The following is a 26568-nucleotide window of genomic DNA, read 5'->3' as shown; positions in this document are numbered from 1 at the left end:
TGTCTTACATTTTTGCAGATTCCTGGAATCTGACAGCACATTACAGAATGGATATAACTCCTCTTAATTTTAGAGAGTGTTGTGCACAGTCTTCCAAAGGGAAAACAACCTCTCCAAATTACAGGGTTTTTTTGATGTACTTTTAACTTTCTGCTTCTGATGAAAGGCCAGAAGAAATGTTCCCATTTACCATCCCCAAAGATCTTCAGAGATGCTCTTGACAGCAGCTGTAGTTTAATGAGAAGAGCCTGACAAAGATGGATGGTCAATAAACTTTGAATGATTTTACATTAACTTAAATTCTCCTCTAGGGTATGGGCCTGTCTTCCTCTGTACTCAACAAAGCAATAATAAAAATTAAAAATGACACTATGTTCTGTGATTAGTTTTATAAGGCGGACTCTACAATGTATAATAATAAATTATAGGGAGAACAATTTTATCAACTTTATTTGTCTTGAATACACAGTGATATTCCTATAGCCATAAATTACATTGACTGAGCTTTCTGAATTTATAAATCAAAATTCTGCTGTCAGTTACAGGGGTAAATTGGGTAAATTGGAATTAATTTCACAAAATTCAAGAGTCACTCCTGATTTACACCAATGTGACTGAGCTTAAATTCCTTAAAAAGAGAGAAAACAGACTTTGCAGAGAGCAAGCCCAAACCTTAGAATAGTATTTCAAGGCAAATACCTTGTGTGAACGAATAATTACAAAGATACCATTGTATTTTTATTATTTAAAATAATAATTTTCTCAGCCTCTTATAACAGTATTTTACAGCTTTTTTGCTTCTTTGTTAGTTGAAAAGTACTGTTCTGCTTCCTATAAGATACTGTTACCTGTTCCTTTTCCTATAAAAACGTAGTTAAAGTGGTAATGGTGGTATGCATAAGTTATTGTCTAAGCTCTGAATCCTTCCTCTGACTTACAAGACTTTCAGGCCTTCCTACAATTCAGTAATTGGTGTTGTACCAGTACCTAGGAGTTTTCAGTTCAGTGTTTTCTTTTATGTTAGTACTATACAAAATGCAGTGAAAGTGAAAATGTAATTTATTTTTGGGTCCGATGTAATGAGCTGGTTATAAGGCTTTGTTTCATTTACTAAGCATCCTTTCTTAAGTTTAAAGTAAATCCTATACTTTGCCTTCTGTATTATTCTCACATGGCAGCTTGAGCTTGGTGCTCTCTATCTGAGTCTAATCTCCACCCTGCATAGGACTCTACTTTTCTATTTTTCTTGGGCCACGCATTTGCTAGCTAACAAACCAAACTGTATTTTCTTTTAATGCATAAGTATTAATTAATGAGTTCCTCTTTTTTGCAATTTTTAAAAAATGCAGCTTGGTGTGATTTTGATCTCTGCTGCTTAAGAGGCACATGGCAGAACTCATAGCCCAGTGGAAGAAGTAAAATGGCTTTAAGCCACTTTTGTGCCCTTCTGATTTTGGGTGGCCCCGGTGTAACTTAGAAAGGTTCTGTTTAAGTTATTGCAGCCTGTCCCTGCTTCTTGGGAAGTGGCGCTGTCCAGAACCTCTGTAGTGCTATATGCTATGGCCCAGCTTTTGATACACATCCCAACCCTAGCCCTACCCTAGCATGCCTGCTACATTAGGACTTCCAAGGGGCTCCTCAGAAATCAGCCGTGCCTGTTTTCCCCAGTTACTATACAAGGGAACTTCCCTTTTAAAGCCCCTTTATGTTGCTTTGGCCCCTTTAGGCAGGATAAAAGAACCAGAGTTCAGATGATACCCTCACCCTCTACTCCCATGCAACTTTGCCAGTAATACGTTCTGTAGTGGAGGTTGACAAAGCACTTCAGGGACTCGATAAGGCCTGGGCAATACATTATAACCACCTTCTCAACCCAAATATTCATTTTCCTTCTTTATGGCACCCACCCTGATGAAGTGAGCTGTAGCTCACGAAAACTTATGCTCAAATAAATTTGTTAGTCTCTAAGGTGCCACAAGTACTCCTTTTCTCCTTGTTTGCTGTGCAAATTCCATGCTAATGACTCAGTGTTGAAGGTTGCTGTTTGGTACATGCTTATCATACCTGCTGGACAGCTTGCTGGCTATACTGTCAATAGATGAATCCTCCCTTCTCAGTAACAGAGGTAGGTTTTTTGCTGATACATCTATGACCTCAAAACTGTAACAACTTCAAATTGTGATTTTCCCCTCCAAAATGTATCTATTATTTGAGATAATTTACTGACCAATTTCCCTGAATTCTTCTTAGCCTGCAGCTTGTTTGTAATTATTCTATATACGAAATGGCCATGTGGTATATTTCTATGCCTAGATATGGTCCAGTCCTGGAATCAGGTTTCCAGTGCAAATACTTGTAATTACAAATGCAAAATTTGCTTTTCCATTAATATTCAACATTTGTTTAAAAATAGAAAGGCTACATTGGCAAACATTCCAGCCATTTGTGAGAATATTCCTGGAAAGTGATCACAAAATAGGGCCAAACACAGTAGAAGTGAATTAATTTGGAAATTTAAACAAACATTCACAGATATTATTTTGCACTATTTACCAAGCTCTAATTAAAGCATTAGCACTACAGTCCGTTGACAGTCACTTTTCATTAATTATATTTTGAAGTGAAAGCTCCTTTTAGAAACAAGCATTTTAGATTCCAGGGAGTTCTACTGGAAAGGGAGAAGTAATTGGATCTGTTTGTTTGTTTCTGTTTGTTAGTTCAAAAGAAGCACTACACATTGGTGTGAATTACACACCTTATTTTGAACTGCTACTAGCTTCTGCTCTCTAACAACTAAGGAAAGAGAGCAATACGTTAAGTATGCAAAAGGAATTGATAAAGTAAAAATAAAACCAACAAGCAATATCTCCAAAGCAGTTTCAGGCTAACCTATGAAGGGGGAAATAATTTTGTGCCTTTATGTATTTCTTTGGTCTCAGCTGATTAGGTCACCAAGATTCCTGGTTAAAGGAAATATAATATCTTCCTCTATCAAGAAAACCTAAGGAAGTGACACAAATCTTTTGCTGGTAAGGGATAATCATTCAAACCAAACAGGTAATTTTATTTTTTTAAAAACATCTAAATATAAAGGGCTAAATTCTGTTCTCAGCTACACCCATTTATTTCTCTAGTAACTCCATTGAATTCAGTTCTCTGTGGTCAAATCAATGGAGTTATTATGGAGTTTGCACCAATGTAAGGTTCGAATTTGACCTACAGGACCCATTTCTGAAACAGAGAGAAGAGTGAGATTTTCAAAAGACAAAGAGCCTAATTTCCCACTGGTTTATACCCACGTAAACAAGATAAACTTCAATGACTGTAAAACAGTGTATGTGGGAGAAGAACTGGGTCCAAAGATTATTTTAAATTAACAGAATATAGCATCAGAAACTCAGGTGGTGTAATTTAGCATCGTTTCACTGGAATCAATGAAGAGTTAATAATTCACACCAGCTGAGAACCTGGTTCATATTTTAAATAGCCAAATTTTGACCATGCCTGCCACATATGAGCTAAGATGAAAATAATTCTTCCATGACAATCAACTTCTTTTGACAACAACTAGTTCATTAATGGAGACAAAAGATATATTTTCATGTATTTTTAAATCAGCTACATTACAATGAGAGAGAGCGAGGGAACATGAATGAACATGAACACCCGACAGGGAGTTGCAGACTGATGCAATGCATTATTTCAATCATTAAAGGCAAGCCAGGGATTTTCTTATGAAGTAATTACAATATGTCTTGTTTCCTACCGAGAAAACAAAACATTTGAAAATAACACCTGTTCAGCTAACAATGCAAATATTTTTCAACTTGTCTGAGAAAAACAAGCAACTTCTAAAGCTAGACAAACATTGCTTTGGATTAAATAAAAAGCAAGACAGGGCTTTCAGACAAAATTTGAAACAAATTTTTTCTGAGCTTTGTAAAAGTTGGGCAATTTCCCCAATTTCTCTTATTTTTCATTGTCCCTTTATTTGGTTCCAGTTCGCTCATGATATTTCTATCCCAGCTGGAAGCAGGCAAGACCAGAAATCTCACAACAAATCTTGTTCTCATAAGACTTCCAGCCTAAGTTTGCAGAATCAGAATCAGTTCAAAATTAGGCAAAGATGGGCCCACGCAGCAAAATTTGGGTCCAGGTTTCAAAGACCTCAGAAGTTCAGGGTTCTTTAGATTCATGCATTTGGTGAAGGCCCAACTATACTCAGAAATTTCTAAGGGTCACCCATATCTGCTGCAGCCTATGTTAGGTCTGCACAGAGATGTGCAGAGCTCTCTATAGTCCCTGTCCACCACTGGAGCAAATTTCCATTCTGATCACCCAACACCATTTGGATATTGAGGAACACAATAAACCCAAGGAGTGGGGCTGGAGCCAGAGCACCTGTGGGACTCTTGTCTTACAGTAATAGTGTTTATTTTTGTTCCAAATTTTGAGGGCCATAAGAAACATTAGGTAGGATGGTCAAGCCCGTTTTGCAGGCTCAGGGAGGTCCCACATGCCAGGAAGGACCTTGAGATGTCCTCATATCCCTTCAGTCTCCCTTAAGATTGACAGAGGTTAAAAAAAAAAGAAAAGAAAAAGAAACAAATGGAGGGAGTTGCCTGGGCCTGTCATATTTGGATGGGGTTGTGTGTGTGTGAGGGCAGCTGCTATTTATACTGGATGGAACTCACCACAGTGCAGAAGGCCTCTGCACTACTTGAGTCCAACTGAAGCCCTCAGGAGAAGACTTTAGTGAGACTCCCCTAGTGCAGAGGCTTTGTGCTGGCCCTCTGTAGAAGACAGAATCTCACTTATTAGTCTTAATAGAATTTTGGCCCATAAATCTTCAATGAGCGTTAATGTTCAGGAACAGATCTACATTTCCCTTCTTTCCTCTTACACAATAGACTAGGTTACTTATTTATTAAAAAATTGACAACTTGGCTTAAGCGAATTTCTGGTAAAACTCCCACTGACGTCAATGAATTATAACATAATGGATTTGTCCCTTTGATTCAGCTGTTTCTCTTCTTATCCCATCTTGAGGCTCAGTATGCATCCTGCTCTGCATCTCCATTGAGCCACACGTATTCAGAAAGTGGATATGGTTTCTGTAACAATATGAAACCTCTCAGATATCTTTCCCCACTTTACAGGCTTCCTTTTATTACAAATACCTGATTCATCCAATGCCATAGGAAAATAATAAACCCAGACAACTGCTTTAAACTGTCTTGGATGTGAAGTGAAACAAGCAAATCATGCTTGCTTCATCTGTGAAGTAGTAAGCACCATAAATGTTCAATGTTAGTGGCATACAGAAACTATGTCTCCAATTCTTCTGCCCAGCAGAGAAATTATAGACAAAGAAGCTCCTGGGCTTCATTTAATCAGTATCTATTTATTTGGAAGCATTTCATTTTTGGCATCTAAATTTGAACAGTAGCCCAGGGGGGCAGTTATTCACAATATAATGATTCAGTATAATTCCTCTGGTAAATAAAATAAGAAAGGGCCCAGCCTTTTGTATGTACCACAAAGAACCATAGAAACCACAGTTTCATTTTCATAATTCTTGCTAGTTTCTATCAAATATATTGTTTTAACTCAGGGCTGCCAAGCAGTTAGTCTGAACCCATAAACTTGTAAGCAAATTCATTCTTGTTTGAAACACATTAGAAGAAATAGACCAAGGGAGGGACAGATTTTCAGAGCTTTAACATGAGTAAAACAAATAAATCAGGTGACTCCTAGAAAAAGAAATAGACTTTGTGACATTGCGTGTAAATATAATGTAACTAGAATATGCTTTATGCAAAAGGTCTCTTGTGAGGTATCATTCCACCGAATGCATCCGATGAAGTGAGCTGTAGCTCACGAAAGCTATGCTCAGATAAATTTGTTAGTCTCTAAGGTGCCACGAGTACTCCTTTTCTTTATTACAAAGTTATAATCTACTAGGTGTGGTCATCCTATTTGTATGAATGTATCATTCTTGTATCTGAAACTAGGAATATGTAACATAACGCTGAGATCCTACTGTAATTATGCAAAGTGTGGGCTATTAATGGTGGTTAAGAATCTTGATGGCTCCCATTGACTAGAACAATTGATTGTAGATGGCTCTGTTTATTTGTAAGCCTTCCTGTATACATGGGTGTCAGCAAGTGAGTAACGAAGTCTTACAGTGACATGTGATCATGTCACCTGAACTGCAATCCATCTTTAACCTGGTGCTTTTCCATTTAGAAGGAGGGGTGGGAATCCAGAGAAAGACAAAGGATTCCCGCCTTGTGCCAAAGATATAAGGGGGTGGAATAGAACAAAGGGGCCCTGTCATGTGGAATCTTCTGTTTTTCACCTAAGATGCCTGCTGGAACTAACAAGGATTGTACAATGGAAAGGATTGGGCACAGACTAGGAAGGAGTCTAGTTGTGAAAGAAGCTTATTAGAACATGTCTAAAGGTGAGATTTACCTGTATTCAGTTTCTTAGTGTATTAGGCTTAGGCTTGCATGTTTTGTTTTATTTTTCTTGATAACTTATTTGTTCTGCCTGTTATTACTTGAAACCACTTAAATACTACTTTTATACTTAATAAAATCACTTTTGTTTATTAATTAACCCAGAGTAAGTGATTAATACCTGGGGGAACAAACAGCTGTGCATATCAGCTCTAATCAGTGTTATAGAGGGTGAACAATTTATGAGTTTATCCTGTATAAACTTTATACAGAGTAAAACGGATTTATTTGGGGTTTGAAACTGGGTGTCTGGGTGTTGGGATAGGCAACTTGCTAAGCAATTTTTAGTTAAAAGCTGCAGCTTTGGGGGCGTAAACCAGACCTGGGTCTGTGTTTGCAGCAAACTAGTGTGTCTGGCTCAAAAAAGCAGGTGTTCTGGAGTTCCAAGCTGGCAGGGAAAATGGGCTCAGAGGCAATTCCAGCACGTCAGGTGACAGTAACCAAGGGGTCTCTGTGACCGAACCCATCACAGACTTCTATGGAAATTACTCTAAAAACCTATAGAATTCATTAAAGAATATATCTCTCTAAAGGATTTTTAAACCAACCTATATAATTTAATAGAGATCTATATCACCTATTCATAGGGTTAGCTCAAAAATTCTATAGGAAGTTATTACTCCTTATTAAATCACATAGGCCTTTTCCAGCAGGGTCATAATTACACACTAGTAAAGTAAATACTGTGCAAATAACCATCAATAGCCATTTGCACATGCAACTGCACAAAGCACATGCACAATGGTGGTAACTGCACAGACAGTCACACTTACCTACGTTGCCTAAAAATGTGACTCTGCTTAACTTCTTGGCTTTGGGTCCTTCATCAGGAATCCAGTTATATTATCTCCCAAAACTGTGAGATGGGGAGCAGAGGAAACCATTCCGAAATCTAGACATACCTTTTTCCAGAAGAGTTTGCTCAATGGTGTGGAAGTAGGTGCAGATCTCTCCTTAGCCATATCTTTGGGGGCTTCAGCAGTTGCTGCTGCTACCTGCTTCTGAGCTGCGGTTCAGGGGCTTTTGCATTCTGCTTTGTCGTCTGTAATTCTGGGAGGGAGGGCTTTTTTTTTCATGTTTTACATTGACAGAGGTGACAGGCGGCTGTTCAGCACTCTAGAGATGTACACAAAAATTTACAGCATCTTCAAACTTTGTAAAGGGAAACGGACTCAAAACACACTCAAGCATCACTCATGACAAGAGCTATGACACAATAAACCACAATCACCCAAGAAATATAACACAGTAGAGCAGAACTTGTACAGCATCACTCATACAAGTTGCATTGCCATACACTTCAGAGGTAAGTAATGCAGTGAACTCATGGCAAGGAACATGTGAACTAAGTAGAAATCCATCCATTGCAAAGACTGTTAACTGTTACATTCATGCATTGTGTCAGACTGGATGGCAGTGACATTAGTTAAAAAAGACTATAAATCATTTGGATGACTTATAAATAATCCTACTCACTTGGGCATTAGTTGGCTGCTGGGCCTCTTTTGTGGACTAAAGGGAAACAAAGCACAAAGGAAAGTTTGTTTTGAACAATACCATTCTTCTCAGTTACACAGTGTAGGAATTGGTTGTATCTCTAATCATTTTCTTTTCAGTGAATATTTGTGTCTCTGAAAGTCCAGATTCCTGTTGCCATGTAAATTGAATTGGACTGCCCTGCTTCTACCAACCCTTTTTAAGAAACAAGGCAGCTGTAGTTTGAGCAGCCCCAACAATAAACCTTTTGCTTGACCTCGAGGAATTGCCCTTTAATGATACACACTACATCAGCTCTACCTTACTGGAGTAGAGCTGGCTACTGAAGGGTGTTGGGCTTTCATGCTTACTTTATGGAAATCACCAAACTCAAACTCATCCACTAATATACCAGTCACCTTATTTAGTGCATTATTTAATGCACCTTTTCCCAACAATTATTTATATCTTTAGAAACACTGGAGTTTCATGTCAGGTGCTTCGTGGCCAGTTCTCATGCATTTATTTTCACAGACCTGTACTTTCAAGAAAAAAAAATCTCCAACTCATTTCCTAGTATAAGGCATAACAAATTAAAAAAAAAAGTAGACATAGCTTTTCAAAGGCACACATTTGTGTGTGTGTGTGTGCACATATGCACATACAACCCTCAATACATGTGTACAAACCTTGGCTTATGTTTTTAGATGGGGATTGTTTGCAAAATGATGTTTTTGAAAATCTGGGCCTAATTTCTGTGATAAGAAATGTTGAGTGATAAATGCTATACTGCGGCCTATATTTTAGTAAAATGCAGATAAGATATTGCAGATAGTGCTGCAATAATTGCTTAATCAGGCCTTTAAATGCAGGTGGATCTGATTATACTATGTGCAGCTGACGTAGAGAATTGTCTAGGATGGATTTTGAGCTATATACAGCCATGTAATGTTTGTTTTTAATTTCTGTTTTGAGGCCTGGTTAATATTTAAGCTATGCCCATTACAAATGACTGCAAGTAGATTTTTGTTGTTGTTATGATTGTTTGAGCATCAAGTCTTATTGCAGAGTTTTGCAAAGCACTGTATGCCCTACTTCAATACTGAAGATAAATGTTCTGTACTCTTGAGACCTTTTGGGAGTAACATTTACCCAAGCTCAGAAGGTCTGCCCACACCCTTTAAAGCAGCTGCATTTTGCAGTAAGGCTATTCAGGAGGAGAGGGAGATAGCAAAGAGGGGAATCTCTGCACTCAAAAGGCCATGGAGTGTGCCTGGAATATATCATCTCTGATTATCATCAACAGAGCAGTCCATTGGGGCAGCCTATGGAAGAAACCATGAGGTCCACATTTACGTGGATCCAGGGAGCTAGGAATTTCCAGTCTAGAAACCAGTGGTGTAGCTACAGAGGGGCAACACCAGTGATAGGAGGTTGATTCCATTGACCCCACCCTGCCTCCCTGCAGAGTTCCCTATCCAAGACCTGTAACTCAGGGCGAATTTATAATTGTATGTAAAAAATCAGGTAAAACTCAGTGGTTTTGGTTGGGATTTGCTTTTCAATTTGGGAGTTTGTTCACATGAAAAGTGTGATCTTTGGGTTTATTGCAACACTGGTAGCCTTGCAGCACACAGTTTATGCAACCAGATCCAAACTTTACTGAACCAGTTATCATGACTCTTGAGCTGCTCACTCCAAATAAGGGCAGCTTAGAGTAGCTGGATTCTGTAAAAGGAAGAGAAGCAATAAATTAGAATATAGAGCAAATGCTCTTCCTGCTTCTCTAATTCAGGCACCTTGCCATGCTGTTGGGAGATTTCTTGAAAGAACAGGTGTGAGTGTTCTGTGGGAGACATGAACTTTCACTTTTTGTGGTTAACTCCAATGATCCAGAGTAATTTACAGAACTCCAGGGTGAATGCCAGAAGCTGACTTCAGCTATAGTGCCTGAAAATTAATTAACAATTTCTCTCCTCCCCAGATGGAATTTCATAAATCAATAAAGTTATATTTAAAAACTAGATCTGAGCATAAAGTGACATACACTCAGGATCTGAATAGCGTGATGCACAGGGATTCAGCTGGTAGAATCCCATCAAAGCTAACAAAATCCCAGGGTACCAGGCTTAATATGTTTCCAGTTATTAGGGTCCATGTTACTGCTCACAAGCAACATTTGAAACTTGTTTTTAGTATGCTTATTTTGACTAGAAGTTAGTATTTTATATAAGTGATAGCACTGAAAAACAATGGATTTTTTAATCATTGCTATCCTCCTTCAATTAGGATGGATACTTCAGGATTATTACTGAAGCTAACAAGATTATTAAATACAAAAAACTCCAAGGGTTCTCAAAATGAAGTGTTCATTAAATTTTATTAAACCAATTAACCATCATTTTAAATACATTAGTTCTTTATCTAATTGCCTAAGAAGATGTGTCATGTTTAAATTACAGTTTGTCACGTCACAGGACCAGAAATTAAGACACGAGGAACTCCATTGTTAAGTTACTAATGTCAGATTTTGAAGCAAACCAACACAAAGGACTGACATTCCTGTGGTGGCATAAAAGGCAGTGTCCTGATTTAAGACCTCTGCCACAACTAACGGGGTAGTGTTTTAGCCTCAACTTTGAACTTTCTACCTTTTTCATTGGAAAGTGTCACAATTTGTAGTTCCAATATTACTTACACTTGTTTTATAGTGTGGTAACTTCTTACATATTTAAACACAAAACACCCATACATTTTGAAAAAACAATTAAAAAATCCCCACAGAAGGAGGAATGAGAGTCAACATAAAAAGTATGCATTTTTAAATAGCTTTTAAAAACATATTAGCTAGTCATGTTTGGCACTAGTGCAGAGTCTAGGGGTAGACTGTGACCAGCTCACTTATTTTAAATGCATTAAGTACTCTACACTATTTAAAAATGTGTTAGTTAAAACATGTTAGCTGTCATGTTTTCAAAACATGACCTATTTTCCTCATCTAGACAGTGCCCAATAGTTTTAACTGCAGCGGAAAGACTGTCGTACCTTCCATGAGATTTAATGAGACGGAACATTTGCAGTCTAGAAAAAAATGAAGGAACATGGAACTTTTAGTGAACAGTGGAGAATAAAATGTTCTTGTCAGTTTTAAAGAGGTGCCTCCCCACCTCTAACCCTAACATAGCTACTTATTATAAAGCCCCCTACTCTCAAAACATTCCAAGCGGGTTTCTGAGTGGAATTTTTGCATGCAATTAATATTATTTTCCTTCATCAGCTAAAGGGTCTCTGACTCTACATTCTTTGGGACAGTGTCTACTTTCCTCAAGTTTTCACTAGGAAAAACAAAAAAGTTTTTCAACCAAAAACAAAATTCAGTTTTCAGCCAAAAATGTTTCAGTTTTACAATGAAAATTCAAACATTTCAGTGGAAAAATAACTCATTTTTCAACCACCTCTACTGAATATGTGTTTGGGGTTATAGGCTCCAGTTCAGCAAGGTATTTATGCACATGCCTGACTTTAAGCATGTGAATAGTCCAATTAAGTCAACGGGAATCTTTTCATTGTCTTCTTTGGAAGTTGGATTGGGCCCTTAGAGCTAGCGTCCCGTTGAAGGAGACCTTTTTTTTCATAATTCATTGTTTGTCAGTGCAAATCCTCTATGTATTCGGGTTATGGCCATTGTATGTTTGGTTAGTGTTAATGACTTATTACAATAATAAAAGAACATAGGTTTTAGCAGATTAGAGGGATTCTTTCAGAATCCTGAATTCACAGATGGTATATGAGGGAAGTTTTTCCATGTTGCAAAACACTTTTTCCCCACAGGTTTTAGGTATATGCTCATGTAATTATTTTTCAAATTATTTAAGGTTTGACCAGATTACGATTTCAGTTGCACCATATTAAATCCCATCATTTTAATACTTCACCCTACGACAAGAGCCATCTGTTACTGCTCAGGGTTCCACTTTTGCTAGAATCATATACAGACCTTATGCCTAAAGAGTTTGCTAAATGTTTTGTGTCCTAACTTGGGACTCTCTGACTTCTTTTTCTTGGCTCCTTTAGCTTGGGATTCTGCTGCTGTCTTCTGAGTAGGATGCCCCCATGGCCCTTTTCCACTTTGGATTCCTTTTGTGCAACAGCATTCATAGTCTATTACATACCCCATTTCCTTTAATGCATTATTAATTATACATAATTAAGTATTAATTACATAATACAACACTTACATGTGTTAAAGTCAAACATTTTTTTCATCCACCTGGACAATAACATGCCAAAATAATGTTATATTTTTTTTTAATAGTTATCTCTCAATTCCCATGGACTTTGTTTTAGGTGAACAGCAGCAAAAATTTGACAGTCATCACTTGGCAAACGTCCTCTTTCTGTTACTTCGGTGGAATTCAGATGATTTGACCAGAGTTACAAATGAGAGAAGAATTTGTAAGTGAATGTTTAATCTGAGTCCAGTGGGCCAAAGTCTGAACAAATTTACACCAATTAAATCCAAGATTAACTTCATTCCAGATTAAACTGGTATAAATGAGATCAGAATTTGGCCCCAAATTCCTCATTATGCAAAGGCGGCAATTCTACAAAGATTAAAGCATGTACTTAATTTTGAGCACCTGAATAGTTCCTGTGAGTTCAGATGGATTATTCATGTACTTAAAATTAAGTGGGTGTGTAAATCTTTACAGCGTCTGGGTTTATCTTTATTATTTAGGGTTTTTCTAATGCTGTACTGCTGATTATATAAAAAAAGGTTTCTGAATAATATGTATAAATAATAAAATGTATTAATCTTCCATTAATGCATTAATCTAAAATGCATGTTCAAAACATTCTGAGATGTATGGAAATGTCTTATGTAATGTCTTATGCTTATGCAATGTCTACTAGCCATGTTGAAAAAATCAGAGAAATATTAGGAAGTGGGCAGGTACTAATGTTCTTAAATCAGGAAGTAAATGTTTCAAAGTCACTCTATTGTATATTCCTTTAAAAGGACACTGCTTCTGAGAATGATCTTTCAATCTGAGCATGAATCAGGAATATCCTACTCTCTGATACCAGATTTAGAAGAATGGCTTCAAAAAGCTGGAATTTCCAGCACAAAACCACTTACACTGACTGTCTGAGGAAGGTTGGTCTGTTAAAATAGCTAACCTGTCTGATAGGTTTCAAAGTAGCAGCCGTGTTAGTCTGTATTTGCAAAAAAAAAGGAGTACTTGTGGCACCTTAGAGACTAACAAATTTATTTGAGCATAAGCTTTCGTGAACGAAGTGAGCTGTAGCTCACAAAAGCTTATGCTCAAATATATTTGTTAGTCTCTAAGGTGCCACAAGTACTCCTTTTCTTTTTAACCTGTCTGAGACTCTCTGAAAATCTCGAGTGGAGCTGTTTGAAAGTTTTCATTTGGAATTATTACAGTTTAAAAAATAGCTTTTTTCAAAACTGAAAACTTTCTTCAGTATTTTGGATGTTGTTGAAATTTTCCTATTTTTAAAAGGGGAAAAAAACCAACCCAAAATTTGTGATTTTTCCAAGTTTTTAATCCCCACCCACCCCAATCTTTCTCAGTGGCAAAATAGTAAGAGGTGATGGTGGGAGGGAAGAAGAAGAGAAAGAGGGTGTAGGGGGAAATCCTTTCAGACCAAGTTTTTAAAAATAAAAAATTATTGAATTAATTAAAAATAGAGAATACCATGTTTTTGCAAACCACACATACAACTTTTTAGCCAATTCTATTCCTGAACCAGACTAACCCCATTAATGAAATAACATTAATGCCAATACTCGATAGAATTCACAGGTAACATCAGTTAAGATTTCTCCTTTATCCACCTCTTAGAAAAATTCAGCCCTTTTTCTAAATGTATGAAAGTAAAATGGTGTTCAATAAAAACATTCGGTGTATTATACATGCTCTTTAAGATTATAGATTATAAAGCCAGAAGGGACCATTGTGAAATTCTCATTTTAGGTGGGATGGTAGAATGTTTTATTTATTTACATTTGATTTTTTTTATTTAATATATTTAATATATTTATTTAAATCTGTTTGTTTTATTTTGCTATTTGCAAATGTCTTGGGCTTAATTCTGATCTCTTATCCCACTGTAACTCCATTTATTGCAAACAAGGTACTCCTGATTTATATTTATATTTACATGAATAAATTAAAAATCAGGCCTAATACATTCAAAAGTATGAATATGCCAGATTAGACCAATCAAATCCAAAATGAAAACTACCAACTGATCACAGTTGTTTTTATGAAAGCTTTGATCAATCAGAGTTGACTAACTTATAGAAACCACAAGAACAGTGAGTGATCCAAGTCCCAAAGCAATAAATATTGTTTGGTCTACAGTGCCATAAACTAAATTAAAGATACTATTGTTCACTGGATCGTGCAGGATAATATGAAGTATTTTGCAGGAAGCTCTGAAGCTGACAGCATTAGATGTCATCCTGACACCTAGATCTTCCCTTGACGCGTAGTTGCCCCTAACTCTGTCGCATACTATCTCTTGGATTTTTTATTATAATGATAGTTGAGTTAGCTATTAAGATTAGTCAATGGCCAGTTCTTCTTTACCCTATGCTGTTCTGCAGTGCTCTTGATATACCCACGCATCTACTGAAGGGGTTGAACATAGTGGGACAAAGTCAGGAGTACTGTGAAGAGTTTGAATAGATGGTTCAGTTGAGGGCAGATTGTTCCAGTCAAGTGGAGAACTACTTTGGCCAAACAACTTGTAAAAAAACAACAACAAAAAACAGCTAATCCTATGACAGTGTGATTCAACACAAGAGAAGAAATACAGATTTATTGTATTGGCCAAAGTCTGCTTCTATTTACATGGATGAAACTCAATGACATCAATAAGTTGCATCCATGTTTGGAGAGCATCTCGCTCTCTCTCTCTCTCTCTCTCCTCTCTCAAAAATAGGTTAAATCCATAGGTATGTTGGTTAACAGCAGTTGGTGTGCTTAGATGCCAAATTCAATCCTAAAGTAGTTTGTTCTTTGTAGGCATGAAGGTGAGGATCTTCTTACATTCTTTGGACAGATCTAAGGGTGTGTTTTCACTGCAGAGCTAACCCAGGTCATCAGCCACATTGAAAAGGCTTATCGTGACTGCAGAGCCATTGGCGATTATCTTTGAAAAGATTGGGGGATGTCCCGGATTATTGGAAAAAGGCTAATTTAGTGCCCATCTTTAAAAAAGGGAAGAAGAAGAATCTGGGGAACTACAGCCTCACCTCAGTCCCCGGATAAATCATGGAGCAGGTCCTCAAGGAATCCATTTTGAAGCACTTGCAGGGGAGGAAGGGATCAGGAATAGTCAATATGGATTCACCAAGGGCAAGTCGTGCCTGACCAACCTGATTGCCTTCTATGATGAGATAACTGGCCTCTGTGGTTATGGGCAAAGGGATGGATATGATATATCTTGACTTTAGCAAAGCTTTTGATACAATCTCTCACAGTATTCTTGCCAGCAAGTTAAAACAGTAAGGATTGGATGAATGGAAGTGGATAGAAAGCTGGCTAGATCATCAGGCTCAACAGTAGTGATCAATGACTCCATGTCTAGGTTGGCAAGACGGTATCAAGCAGAGTGCCCCAAGGGTCAGTCCTGGGGCTGGTTTTGTTCAATATCTTCAATAATGATCTGGAGGATGGTGTGGACTGCACCCTCATCAAGTTTGCAGATGACACTAAACTGGGAGGAATGGTAGATACGCTGGAGGGTAGGGATAGGCTACAGAGGGACCTAGACAAATTAAAGGATTGGGCCAAAAGAAATCTGATGAGGTTCAGACAAAGACAAGTACAGAGTCCTGCACTTAGGATGGAAGAATCCCATGCATTGCTACAGACTAGGGACCAAATGGCTAGGCAACAGTTCTGCAGAAAAGGACCAAGGAGTTACGGTGGACGAGAAGCTGGATATGAGTCAACAGTGTGCCCTTGCTGCCAATAAGGCTAATGGCATTTTGGGCTGTATAAGTAGGGGCATTGCCAGCAGATTGAGGGATGTGATCGTTCCCCTCTATTAGACATTGGTGAGGCCCCATCTGTAGTGCTGTGTCCAGTTTTGGGGCCCCACGCTACAAGAAGGATGTGGAAAAATTGGAAAGTGTCCAGCGGAGGGCAACAAAAATGATTAGAGGACTGGAACACATGACTTATGAGGAGAGGCTGAGGGAACTGAGATCGTTTAGTCTGCGGAAGAGAAGAATGAGGGGGGATTTGATAGCTGCTTTCAACTACCTGAAAGGGGTTCCAAGAAGATGGATCTAGACTGTTCTCAGTGGTAGCGGATGACAGAACAAAGAGTAATGGTCTCAAGTTGCAGTGGGGGAGGTTTAGGTTGGATATTAGGAAAAACGTTTTTACTAGGAGGGTGGTGAAGCACTGGAATGCATTACCTAGGGAGGTGGTTGAATCTCTTTCCTTTGAGGTTTTTAAGGTCAGGCTTAACAAAACCCTGGCTGGGATGATTTAGTTGGGATTGGTCCTGCTTTGAGCAGGGGGTTGGACTAAATGACCTCCTGAGGTCTCTTCCAACTCTAATCTTCTATGATTCTGTGACCCAAGTTACTGTGTCACCACATTGCTGCACACAGCTGTGTGTCACTAAGACTTTGGGTTCTTGTGCTGCAGTAAGAAAAGATGCTCTATGATTCCTTCCCAGTGAATTCTGGGAGAATCTGTCTGTCCTGTGTGATATGTGGGAAGACCCTGGAGGACTATCAGAACTCATATGTGTCCTCACTGCAAAGTGGGTGGGTTACCGGTTCGAGATGAAGTGGAATCTGGACTCTAACCATAGGACCAGCTGTGCCAACTAGGCTTGGGTTGGAAGCACAACCAAGTTGGGTGAGGACATGAGTGGATTTGGGGCAATACATAGGTAAGAGTATGGGCTAACTCGCAATGAAGACACATACTTAGAGAGAACTTATTCTGTGGACAAAGTGGTTGCACTATAAAAAACGTTCCCTGTTATATTCATGAAGAAAAGCCTGCTCCTGCTCCCACTGAAGTTGATGGTAAAACTCCATTGATTTCACTAAGAGGAGGACCAAGTCCCTAACTGGAATTAGGGTCAAATTTAGTACTCCTGTTTGCTGACAGGTTTTTAATATGGTGAAAGTGGCAAAATTCCTGTTTTGAGCAAAAGCATTGATTATGAATTCCTCTTGATCAGAAATTCATTATTTGTTCCTCACTCTTTTCCTACCAAACTGATTTGAAATGGGAGGCGAGAGGGGAAATAAAATTAGTGCTAACAAAACAAACACACAAAATGTTACTTTCTTTTATTTTTATTTTTGTTGAATTGAGTGAAAATGTGATTTCTCACCAGGAGTGAGGATTTATTTGTGTTGCCAATCTAAATACTTAGTCGTGGTGTTAATTCTGGAAAAAAGATTACTGGAAGTAAAAGTGTGTTCTTCGCAGAAAGCACTCCCAGCAATTTCTGTGTATTGTGCACAAAAGCTGATTTGCATATCCCGCTGGAGGCACCCAGACATGTTTACTTTTACAGGTGTGTTAGGAAACCAAACCCAAACAGTGTATTTGTTTCCAAACTACAGTGTGCCTACATCTACAGTTATATGTTGCAGAAATATCAGGCTGGTTTTCACAAAGTCAGGCCTGCAAGTGTCTATGTTGGCTGGGATTTTCAGAGGCTCCTGAGACAGCTGGGTATCCAAATCTCATTGAAATTCAATTGGATTTGGGTGCCTTACTCCTGTTGGCTCCTTTGAAAATTTCATCCCTGATAGTTGGGGGCAGTTGACAGAGTTGCGTGGACAAATTAGGTAATTGTGTGCATGACCTATTACATGTCCAAACTGTCAACATTTGGCTGGTTGTTAAGAATTAAGAATGAAAGGGGCATAAAGAATAGCAGGAAATTGGTATAAAAGAAGAATTAAATTAACAGTTATTTTTATTACCAAATATACAGAATTCTGATGCTACTTTTTAAATGTTTTATCTCTTTATGCTATTTCTCTTAATGCACTTGATAAAATCTAATTAATAAAAATAATATAGGAGGTTATTTAGTTATAGTCATATAAACTGATTAGCAGGTTCACCGGGAATTCCTGTTTAATTCCTGTAGGCTACTTAACATTGCGTTAAGCTACATTATTATTTTCTGATGGTCCAATTCTGCTGTTGCTAATGCCATTATGATTTTGACACTTTAAAATGGGATCAAGAGCAGTCCTTAAAGGCATACTTGTTTCTCTTGGAATGATTTGTGCTTTTAAAAACAGTTTCCAGAACATATGCAACCTTCACAAATTAGTTGTATACACTTTGGACAATACCAGGTTTCCAGATATGCACAATAATAAATCTACTACCATCATATGCTTCACAGAGCTACAATAATAATGATTCCTGGAGCTCACAACATTTGATGGGCCAATTTTTGCTCTGTTACACCAGTGTAAATCCAGACTAAACTCTTCTACCCTTCAGCAGCAAGCTCAAGATGTAACAGCATGTTGAAATTGGCACAATGGGCCATAACTTCAGCAAGTATAAGGAGCGTAGTTCCAATAAAGTCTGTGCCTATGAAGGTTATCTGATTTCATGAGCTGCTGGGTGGGAAGGCAATGTCACTGTAGAAGAAACTGCAGTCTGCACACTGCAGTACATTAGAAGAGTCTGGACATTCTTTCTACTCCATTTTAAAATCATCATGGAGAAACTGACTCTCACCTCCCCATGTCCTCTAAAGCCTGAATAATGAGAGAATTATACAGAGGTGGAGAGGGACAGAATTTACCTCACAAACCAGGATCAGGGTGCAGGTTTCAGCTACTTAGCAGGAATAGTACAGCCCCTCCAACTACAGCATGCTCCTAGTGTGACCGCTAGAGACACACAATGAAGGTGTCAGGTCTGGTCCCACTGAAATCACTGGAAGTCCTCCCACTGATTAAAATGGGAGTTAGATCAGATCCCTGGTGGGCATGTTCCCACCAATGGCATCTGGTTTGGACCCCAGCTCCAGCAGAGCAGAATGTGTTGTCATCTTCCAATGGACCTATTCCACAGCTGGCCACACCCTGCACAGAATAGCTACAGTTCTGCATGTGCTGAAAGACTTCTGTGACCCTGTGTACAAACAGGTGAGAATGTCGCCCTGTATGCAAGGCCTCAAGAAAAATATCTATATTCACATTTAAACAATAGGAAGTGAAAATTGGCAGCTTTGCATAGCTGTATAAGCAAAATCATAAAGAAATCCTGACCCTATAGTAGTTAATGGGAATTTTGCAATTAAATTCAGTGGACCCAGAATTTCATCCAGAAACCCAAACTGATCTAGTTGAGAATCTAAATAACTTCCAATATAACAATATTACTATTTCAGCTTCAAACTTCTAACACGGGAAGTGAATTAAGTAGTACATTTAGCACATTATTTGAAACTGAATGGAAAAAATAGACTAGTCTATGGTCATCTTTCTTCTTTTGTATTTTATTTCTGAAAGGTTACTGTTTGTTTTATTACAACAAACAGTAACCTCATGTACAGATGAAGGGAAGGCACAGGAGAAGAAAGGATAGCATTGAAGCCAATCTGAGCACACTGTAATGGTAATGACAGAGAGAAAAACATCAAGCAAACTGCCTACCTTGTCCTCAGAGTCACTTTTGGCTTCTGATTTGCTTGGTGAAACCTTTAAATATTTGAGAAAACAAAATACTGTAATAGTGGATGAAATATGTCCAAATTCAGTTTCTTTCAATAGGAAAGATCTGAAATTTCATCAGTTAGTTAGAACCTGGCAGGCTTATCTATGACATAAGGGAAAGAATACACATGAAACCTACAAATATCAAACTCTATTTTGCTTTCCAAATGGGAAAAACTTATTGCTTATTAATGTGAGATGAATTAATTTCCTGAATGTAATTTTGAGACAGTGTCCAGAAAGATAAAATCAAGATAAAAAATATATTAGACAACCGGCAGGTTCTATTATTCCCTAAGGTGAACCCAATCATGAATTCTGATCCTCCTCGATTATAACCTATGGCATTTGCTGCCCTTTTGCATAGCTAATTTAGTATTTTCATTACCCTGTTTCCTCTCTCATTAACAACTATCATTCTTCTTTGTAGTTAATGGTTTTCCTGTCTCTTCCTTGACTTAAATTTGTGCTGCCAGTAACTGATGATTGTTTTGTTTGTACGTTTAGACATTTTCAAAGTAAGTTTTAACTCAAAGAAAATATTTTTAACAGCACGGAATGACTTGGGTTCTAAAATAGTCTATAAAAGTAGAGGAAGTTTTCCTAATCAATATCATTAAGTAACTATTGCACAGTCTCTCTCTCTCTACCTATCAATCTAAGCATTCTCTAAGGCATCAGTTTAATTTTACAACATTAATCTTTGGTACCTGAGATGATGAGCATATTAGACATTCATAGATGCATATAGATTGGAATTTAATACACACTCTTTGTTTTTAGGTGTTCCCTATAGAGCAAAACTGTAGGCAAAGACTTACCAGTGTTTTAAAGAAACTCATGACAGAATTATTGTAGTCTGTTGTGGCAAATTCCTTGGGGTTCTCTTGTTTTACTGCTGCCTCGTCAGTATTGACACCTGCTGAGCCTTGCTGCACGACTTTTTGGTTGCAGTCATCTATGTCCTAAAAAAGAAGCACAGTTTCTTCAGACCCAGCTTGTTTAATTTCCAGTGGAATGTAAAAGTAACACTTGTGATTTGCATCCTGTTGCTTTCAGAGTCATAACCCCAATTCCAGCCATACTTATCCAGCCTACAGATTCAGAACAATCGAGCATTTATACAAATCTTTTTGTCCCTCTCTTCTAATGTAGTAAGCATTTGCAGTTGGCAAGAGGAACACTGTTCTGAGCTACAGAGTATAACACACATAGCAAATAAAGTTGCATGCAGCAAAACAACCCCCTTTTTCTAAATGGCTTAGCACTTGTGAACAGTAACAAATGGCTGAGATTTTGGCCTTTGAAGCCGCAGTGTCTGATTACAACATACAAAGAAAGCTTCTGCTCCTCAATATTCTGCAATTTCTAGAAATAATTTTTATTTAGAAAATACAAACAATATTAAAAAAACCTCTCAAACCACCACAAACATCAACAATAACTCTAGCTTTTTAAGCCACACACAGCTGTCTCACATGTATGCGGGGCCAGATTTTCCAAACAGTACAATCAGGACAGTTCTTCCTATGCTCACACTCAGAATTGGGAATCTATTTTCAAAGAAGCTCACTTCCCATATAGGCAATGAATAAGGGCCAGATTTTTCAGAAGTGCTTAGTAGCTGCCGTTAGTACATTTACAGCCTGATTTTCAAAAGAGCACAATATCCACCCTGTTGAGCTTTTCTCAAAACCTGGAACTCTTAGAAAATGTGGCCCTTAGACTGTCTTCATTATTTACAATCTTGACACCACTGATGACTCAGAAACTACCTAAAGAGCTGTACAAAAAATTCAACGCCCCCTTCCCAAATATCTTTTACATGAATACGTAAAAGAAATAACATAAAAGTGTGAGTCCTTACACATCTTTAGGTCTTGATCTTGCAAATTCCTAAGTGCCTCTTGAGAGGTACTGACCATCCCCATCTTCACTGAAGTCTGTGGATACTGGGGCACTGAACACCGTGTAGGATTGGGCTCCAGGCTTTAGGGTCTCAGTTAGCAGACTATTCAAATGCAGTGGATCTCATTGTAACTAACAAATAACAGTGCGATTAGCAAAGTGCAAGCAGACCAGTTAGGGATCTCTGCTCCTAGTAGATAACTTTGTAACTCTAAAGAGGCTAATAGATCAGTTAATCACCACTGTATGGATTTATACACATGAACATGAGTGAATTCAATTTCAGTTTACGGTGTTTTACGTATAAATGACTCTTTGAACAATGATTGGGCATATTCTTCTTTCCCCCCTTTATTAACACTCAGGTTCCCTTTCTCCATTAATAATCTATTTTTGGGGCTTGCTCCTGCAAATCCTACTTATGTGAGCAGTCCTGTTGCAGTAAGTAGGACAGATCACATAAGTAAAGTTTTTCGGAGTTAGAGCGTGTGACCCAACAAACAATAAGCCAGGTTCTTTCCCCTGTTCTGGCCTTTCCATACTGCTGTGATGGCACAGAGGGACCAGAATCTGGCCATAACTGGTCAGCTGAAAATGCCTGGATTGGGGGAGAGCTCAGCTTGTATTTCTCTGCCCAGAACAATAACAACTGATGATTCAAATTGCACTCTATCCTGAGGGGAACACATCACAGAGACGGGCTGTTTCCTCAACTTCTCCCCTTTTGGGCTGCCTATACCCGCCTATCTTGAGGGAGCTGAGCTTCTTCCAGACAGATAAGAAGCAATTTCACAGTAGGTGCATAATTATCTCTCACTTCCCTGGGGCCTCCCCACACCTACTCCATGTGTTTAGGGCAATTCTGCACCTTTCCATGCTGCAGAAGGGGAGAGGAGAAGATGGCCCAATTGTCTTCATTTCAAAAGCCTACATGAAGAGCAGCAGGATGCAGAAGATCTATGAAGAACCTGAAAAAGAGCTCTGTGTAAGCTCAACAGCTTGTCTCTCTCACCAACAGAAGTTGGTTCAATAAAAGATATTACCTCACCTGCCTTGTATCTCTAACAGAAGATCACTGTGAGATAGCAAAAGTCCTACCAGCTAGGTATGCAGGTGCACGGATGGGACTGCTGGATGGGCTATGGAAAAGAAGTGTTCATACAAGCTGAGGTTGGGTTGAGGTTCCACTGAAAATTGGGCCCCATATAATTTTAACCCAGATAGTTTTCTGTAATTTTCTTGTATCAAATGTCTCTGATTAAGGACTGAGAAATGCTCCTTCTTTCTAAATAGATCATAATTATATAGTGGAAGTCAATGCAGCCATGCTTATTTACACTAGATAAATATCTGTCCTTTGAACCCTCAGGTAATTAAGTTAATCATCCCTTGAATTTATTTATTTTTTTTTAAAACCACTTAACTATATAGCTTGTTTTGTCCTTTTTCTTTAATATGTTGCACATTTTAGTCTTTATATGTAGAAGCTAGGATCCTCACTCACCCCCAATGTATAAATTACCATGTTGCATTAACCATTCATTTGCACAGTGGCATTTGCAAAGTAGGCATTTACTTCTCTGCGTTTTGGCACATGCACAGTTTGGAAATCTGAGTCCTAAGTTGTCCCTGTCTTAATGTCTGGTACTTGGATCTAGTGATACCAGTCTCTACTTTAATGTTTTCAATAGCTTTGCCCTACTGGAGATATTAATACATCAAAGACTGGGGCAAATTGGGAAAAAATGGCTTCAATGAGACGTGTTAGTTATGGTAAAATAGCAGGAATTAATGAAAAGTTCACTCAGCTGCACAGCACCATCCATCCATTTACTAAACCACTAAGTTTTAGTCTCAAGACTATTCACTGATCAGTATATATGAACTGAACCACATAGCTTACATTTTATGAGGCAGAAGTGCAAAAGCAAGTGTCCCTCTTTCACCATTCAGGCAGAATTTCAAAAAGTGAACATTGCAATTAATATTTAAGTATTCTCCATGCACCCACTTTTCTGGGGAAAACAAATTTTGAAATGTCAAAATTTCCTATGGGATAGCAATTCCATTTTCCAATCAGCTCTGGTAGTTCTGGACATGAAATTATTCTCGTACCTTGGGCTTCTTGTTGTTCTAAGGTCTTGCTTGATGCTGATAGAGAGCAGAAATGAGATTTACATAGGACGTTTGATCCTGCACAATTAAAGTCAATGGCAACATTACCATCAACTTCAATGGATACAGGATCAAGTCTTTGCTGAGAGGCACACTCTGCTTTTCTGCATGGGGGATTGGCATAATAGGGAGACCATGGTGCTGAGCTGTTACCCACATTATAGAAACAAGATGCTCAGTAGCCATTCATTTGGAAATGGGTATTTCTGCTGGGAGCAAGCATGCAGCCCAGGCTGCACTATATCCTCCCAGGATGAGTAGCCTCCTCACCAAACTGAACAGCTGTCTTGCCTGTGACGCTGTTAACCGATGACTCTGTTAATGCACCACCCTCCACCTTCAAGCAGGCTATAGCGCCTTTTTTCTTAAGCTCTAATTTACTGTTTGCAGTCCTTTGCTGTAAGGATGCCACCAGGCAGTTGTTCCCATTGTCAGTTTGCTTTCTTGTAGTGCCATCAAACACACTAGTTTGAGATGCGAAGAAAGAGATTTTGCCGTTCTTTTAAAAAAAAAAAAGTTTTGTCTTGAAAATACCAATGCAGTACACTAGAAAGACCAGCAGCCAAGCCAGGTCGGGGTCCAAAGTACAGCTCAGAGACCGGTTATGAACCTTGCCATTTTTTCTTGCTCCTCCTTTTTCATGGCAAACAGCACACCCCAATTCCTTTAAATGACTCCCGTCTGTCATGCTTGAAGGAATGACAACGCATGCAAAGTCTGTTTATAGATCAGATAACCAATATGGAACCTGGAGCCTTTAAAAGCTTGTGGGTTGTTTTCTGTTAAATGGGTTTGTGGGGTTTTCTTTAATTTTTGCTTACATCTCAGAAACAAAGCTTCATTATTAAACATACTAACAAAAAATTAGAAACTCATTTGCAAAAAAAATCCATTTTTTTTCTTGGAAATGTCAAAGTTACAATTTTTTGATCATCCATAGGATTTTTTGTAAAAATAATTGGAAAAAAAATCAAAAACTTTTTACAAATTTTGAACAGTCAAAATATTTCAACCAGCTCTAATTATAATCTACTAAACCATGGCAGAAAACAGATATCATGCTAGAATAATGTATGTAGTATTGTACTGTAAGTGTAGTCCATTCCTGTATTCAGTGCAGAGATGTTCTGATTCAGCACTTTTCCAATGTATTATTGACTTTGGGCCTAAGATCTTATTAGTTACTAGTTTTTTATTCTATTCCACACCCACCTTCTATTCCATACCCACCAGGGGTGCAGATATTACAACAAAAAAAGGAAAAACCAGCAGAAAGAGAAATATTTCTGTACCCTTTAGTGACGTATTCACTAATGAGCTAAATAAACTAAAATTGAAGTGCATTTAAAAATGCACTAGGGACATACTGCCCTTTTTACTTCCTCAACAAAGTTTACCTCCTCTCCAGGTGGTAAATATTGGCATTTTGAGAAGGTACTTTATTGTCTAGGTAACTACAGTGATGAGTACAGTATAGTGTGGACATATGCATCTGAACTTATATTGATTCGTTTACTTGATCAAGCTGCCTGTCCCAGGGCGAGCACAGGAGCTCCCTAGCCATAGGTGGAACCTGCTCTCTCCTATGCTCCAATCCTGTTTGATGGGCTGGTAGAGGGAGCACTGGGGACCCAGCCCCATCACCTCCTTGCCACTCCCAGCGAGCACCTCCCCCGTGAATAGGGAGGAAGGGTTTTTTGCACTCAGAGAGCAGAGGGACTGAATGCAGCCTGGTCTCTAGATGTACTACAGAAGTTGGGGCATAAGGAGGGTATGGAAGGAAGATTCCTTGTACCTCCACTGCTCATGGAGCAGGCCGCTGTTATTTTCTCAAGGGGGAGGATGTTTAGCATAAAGACTGCTATACAGAGCTGTGCTTGAGTCCTAAAAAAAAAAAAGCCTTGATGACATCACTGTGAGTCGACTTACTCACTGGCAGCAAAAAGAGGGTTGGGGGGCTCTATACTCCTGCCAGGACCCTTCAGCCTGTGCAGTGGTACAGGGCTCCCTGGGGGGAAGAAGGGGGTGCCTGCAGCACTGACCATAGGAAAGGCAGGGACAGGGCACAATGAAGGGGTGCCCAGGCCTCCCCCTTGGCCGGCTCTGAGTGTAGACCCATCAGCTTCTACCTCCCTTCCTGGCCATGCCTTGGCCTCTCCTCCTAGCCCACAGTGCCAGAATTCCTGCAGGGGCTCCCCATTGGGTGAGGATGCAGGCAACTGACCCCTACTGCGGAGCCGCCCCACATTGCTGGCTTGGGCATGCCCATGAGCAGAAGCCGTGGCTTCTGGGTTGCTACTCAGAGCTAGCTGTGGGAGGAGGGCATGGCTCCCCTATCCCCCTTTTTTGTGCTTCCTGACCCCCTTCATTGTGCTCCCCTCTTCATTGCACCCCGTCAGAAATACCAGAACACCATCCGGAACATTCCAGCACCGCTCAAGTGCTGATATAGGGGCTGTCTATACGCCTTGCACAGCACTGAGGGACAAGATGAGAAAAGGACACTCATGCAAATCCAATCACCAGAAATCTGAGTAGTAAGGTAGGCTCTAGACTTGGGAGATCAGAGTTTGTTTCTCAGCTCGGCTATAGGCTTCCTGTATAATCCTGGCAAATCACACAGGGCCAGATTTACAAAGGTATTTAGGCACCTAAAATGCAGATAGGTGCCTAGCTGTAGATACAAAAGCACCTGTGGAGATTAGGCACCTAACTCCCATTGGA

General features: G+C 38.9%; 1 protein-coding gene across 1 annotated transcript in view; it reads right to left on the bottom strand.

Annotated features, from left to right (window-relative positions):
- The window catches only part of BCAS1 (brain enriched myelin associated protein 1), a 90663-nt gene that overhangs the window by 32359 nt on the left and 31736 nt on the right, over positions 1-26568 (bottom strand). The window contains 8 exon segments of the mRNA XM_038370454.2: positions 7430-7536; positions 7539-7574; positions 7577-7643; positions 8004-8039; positions 12001-12116; positions 12119-12140; positions 19702-19746; positions 20583-20726. Of these exon segments, the coding sequence (XP_038226382.1) occupies positions 7430-7536; positions 7539-7574; positions 7577-7643; positions 8004-8039; positions 12001-12116; positions 12119-12140; positions 19702-19746; positions 20583-20726 (573 nt within the window).

The sequence above is a fragment of the Dermochelys coriacea genome, chromosome 13, assembly GCF_009764565.3.
Source record: "Dermochelys coriacea isolate rDerCor1 chromosome 13, rDerCor1.pri.v4, whole genome shotgun sequence".
Classification (NCBI taxonomy): domain Eukaryota; kingdom Metazoa; phylum Chordata; order Testudines; family Dermochelyidae; genus Dermochelys; species Dermochelys coriacea.
Note: the sequence above shows the minus strand (reverse complement) of the source record. Positions and strands in the feature narration are given on the sequence as shown.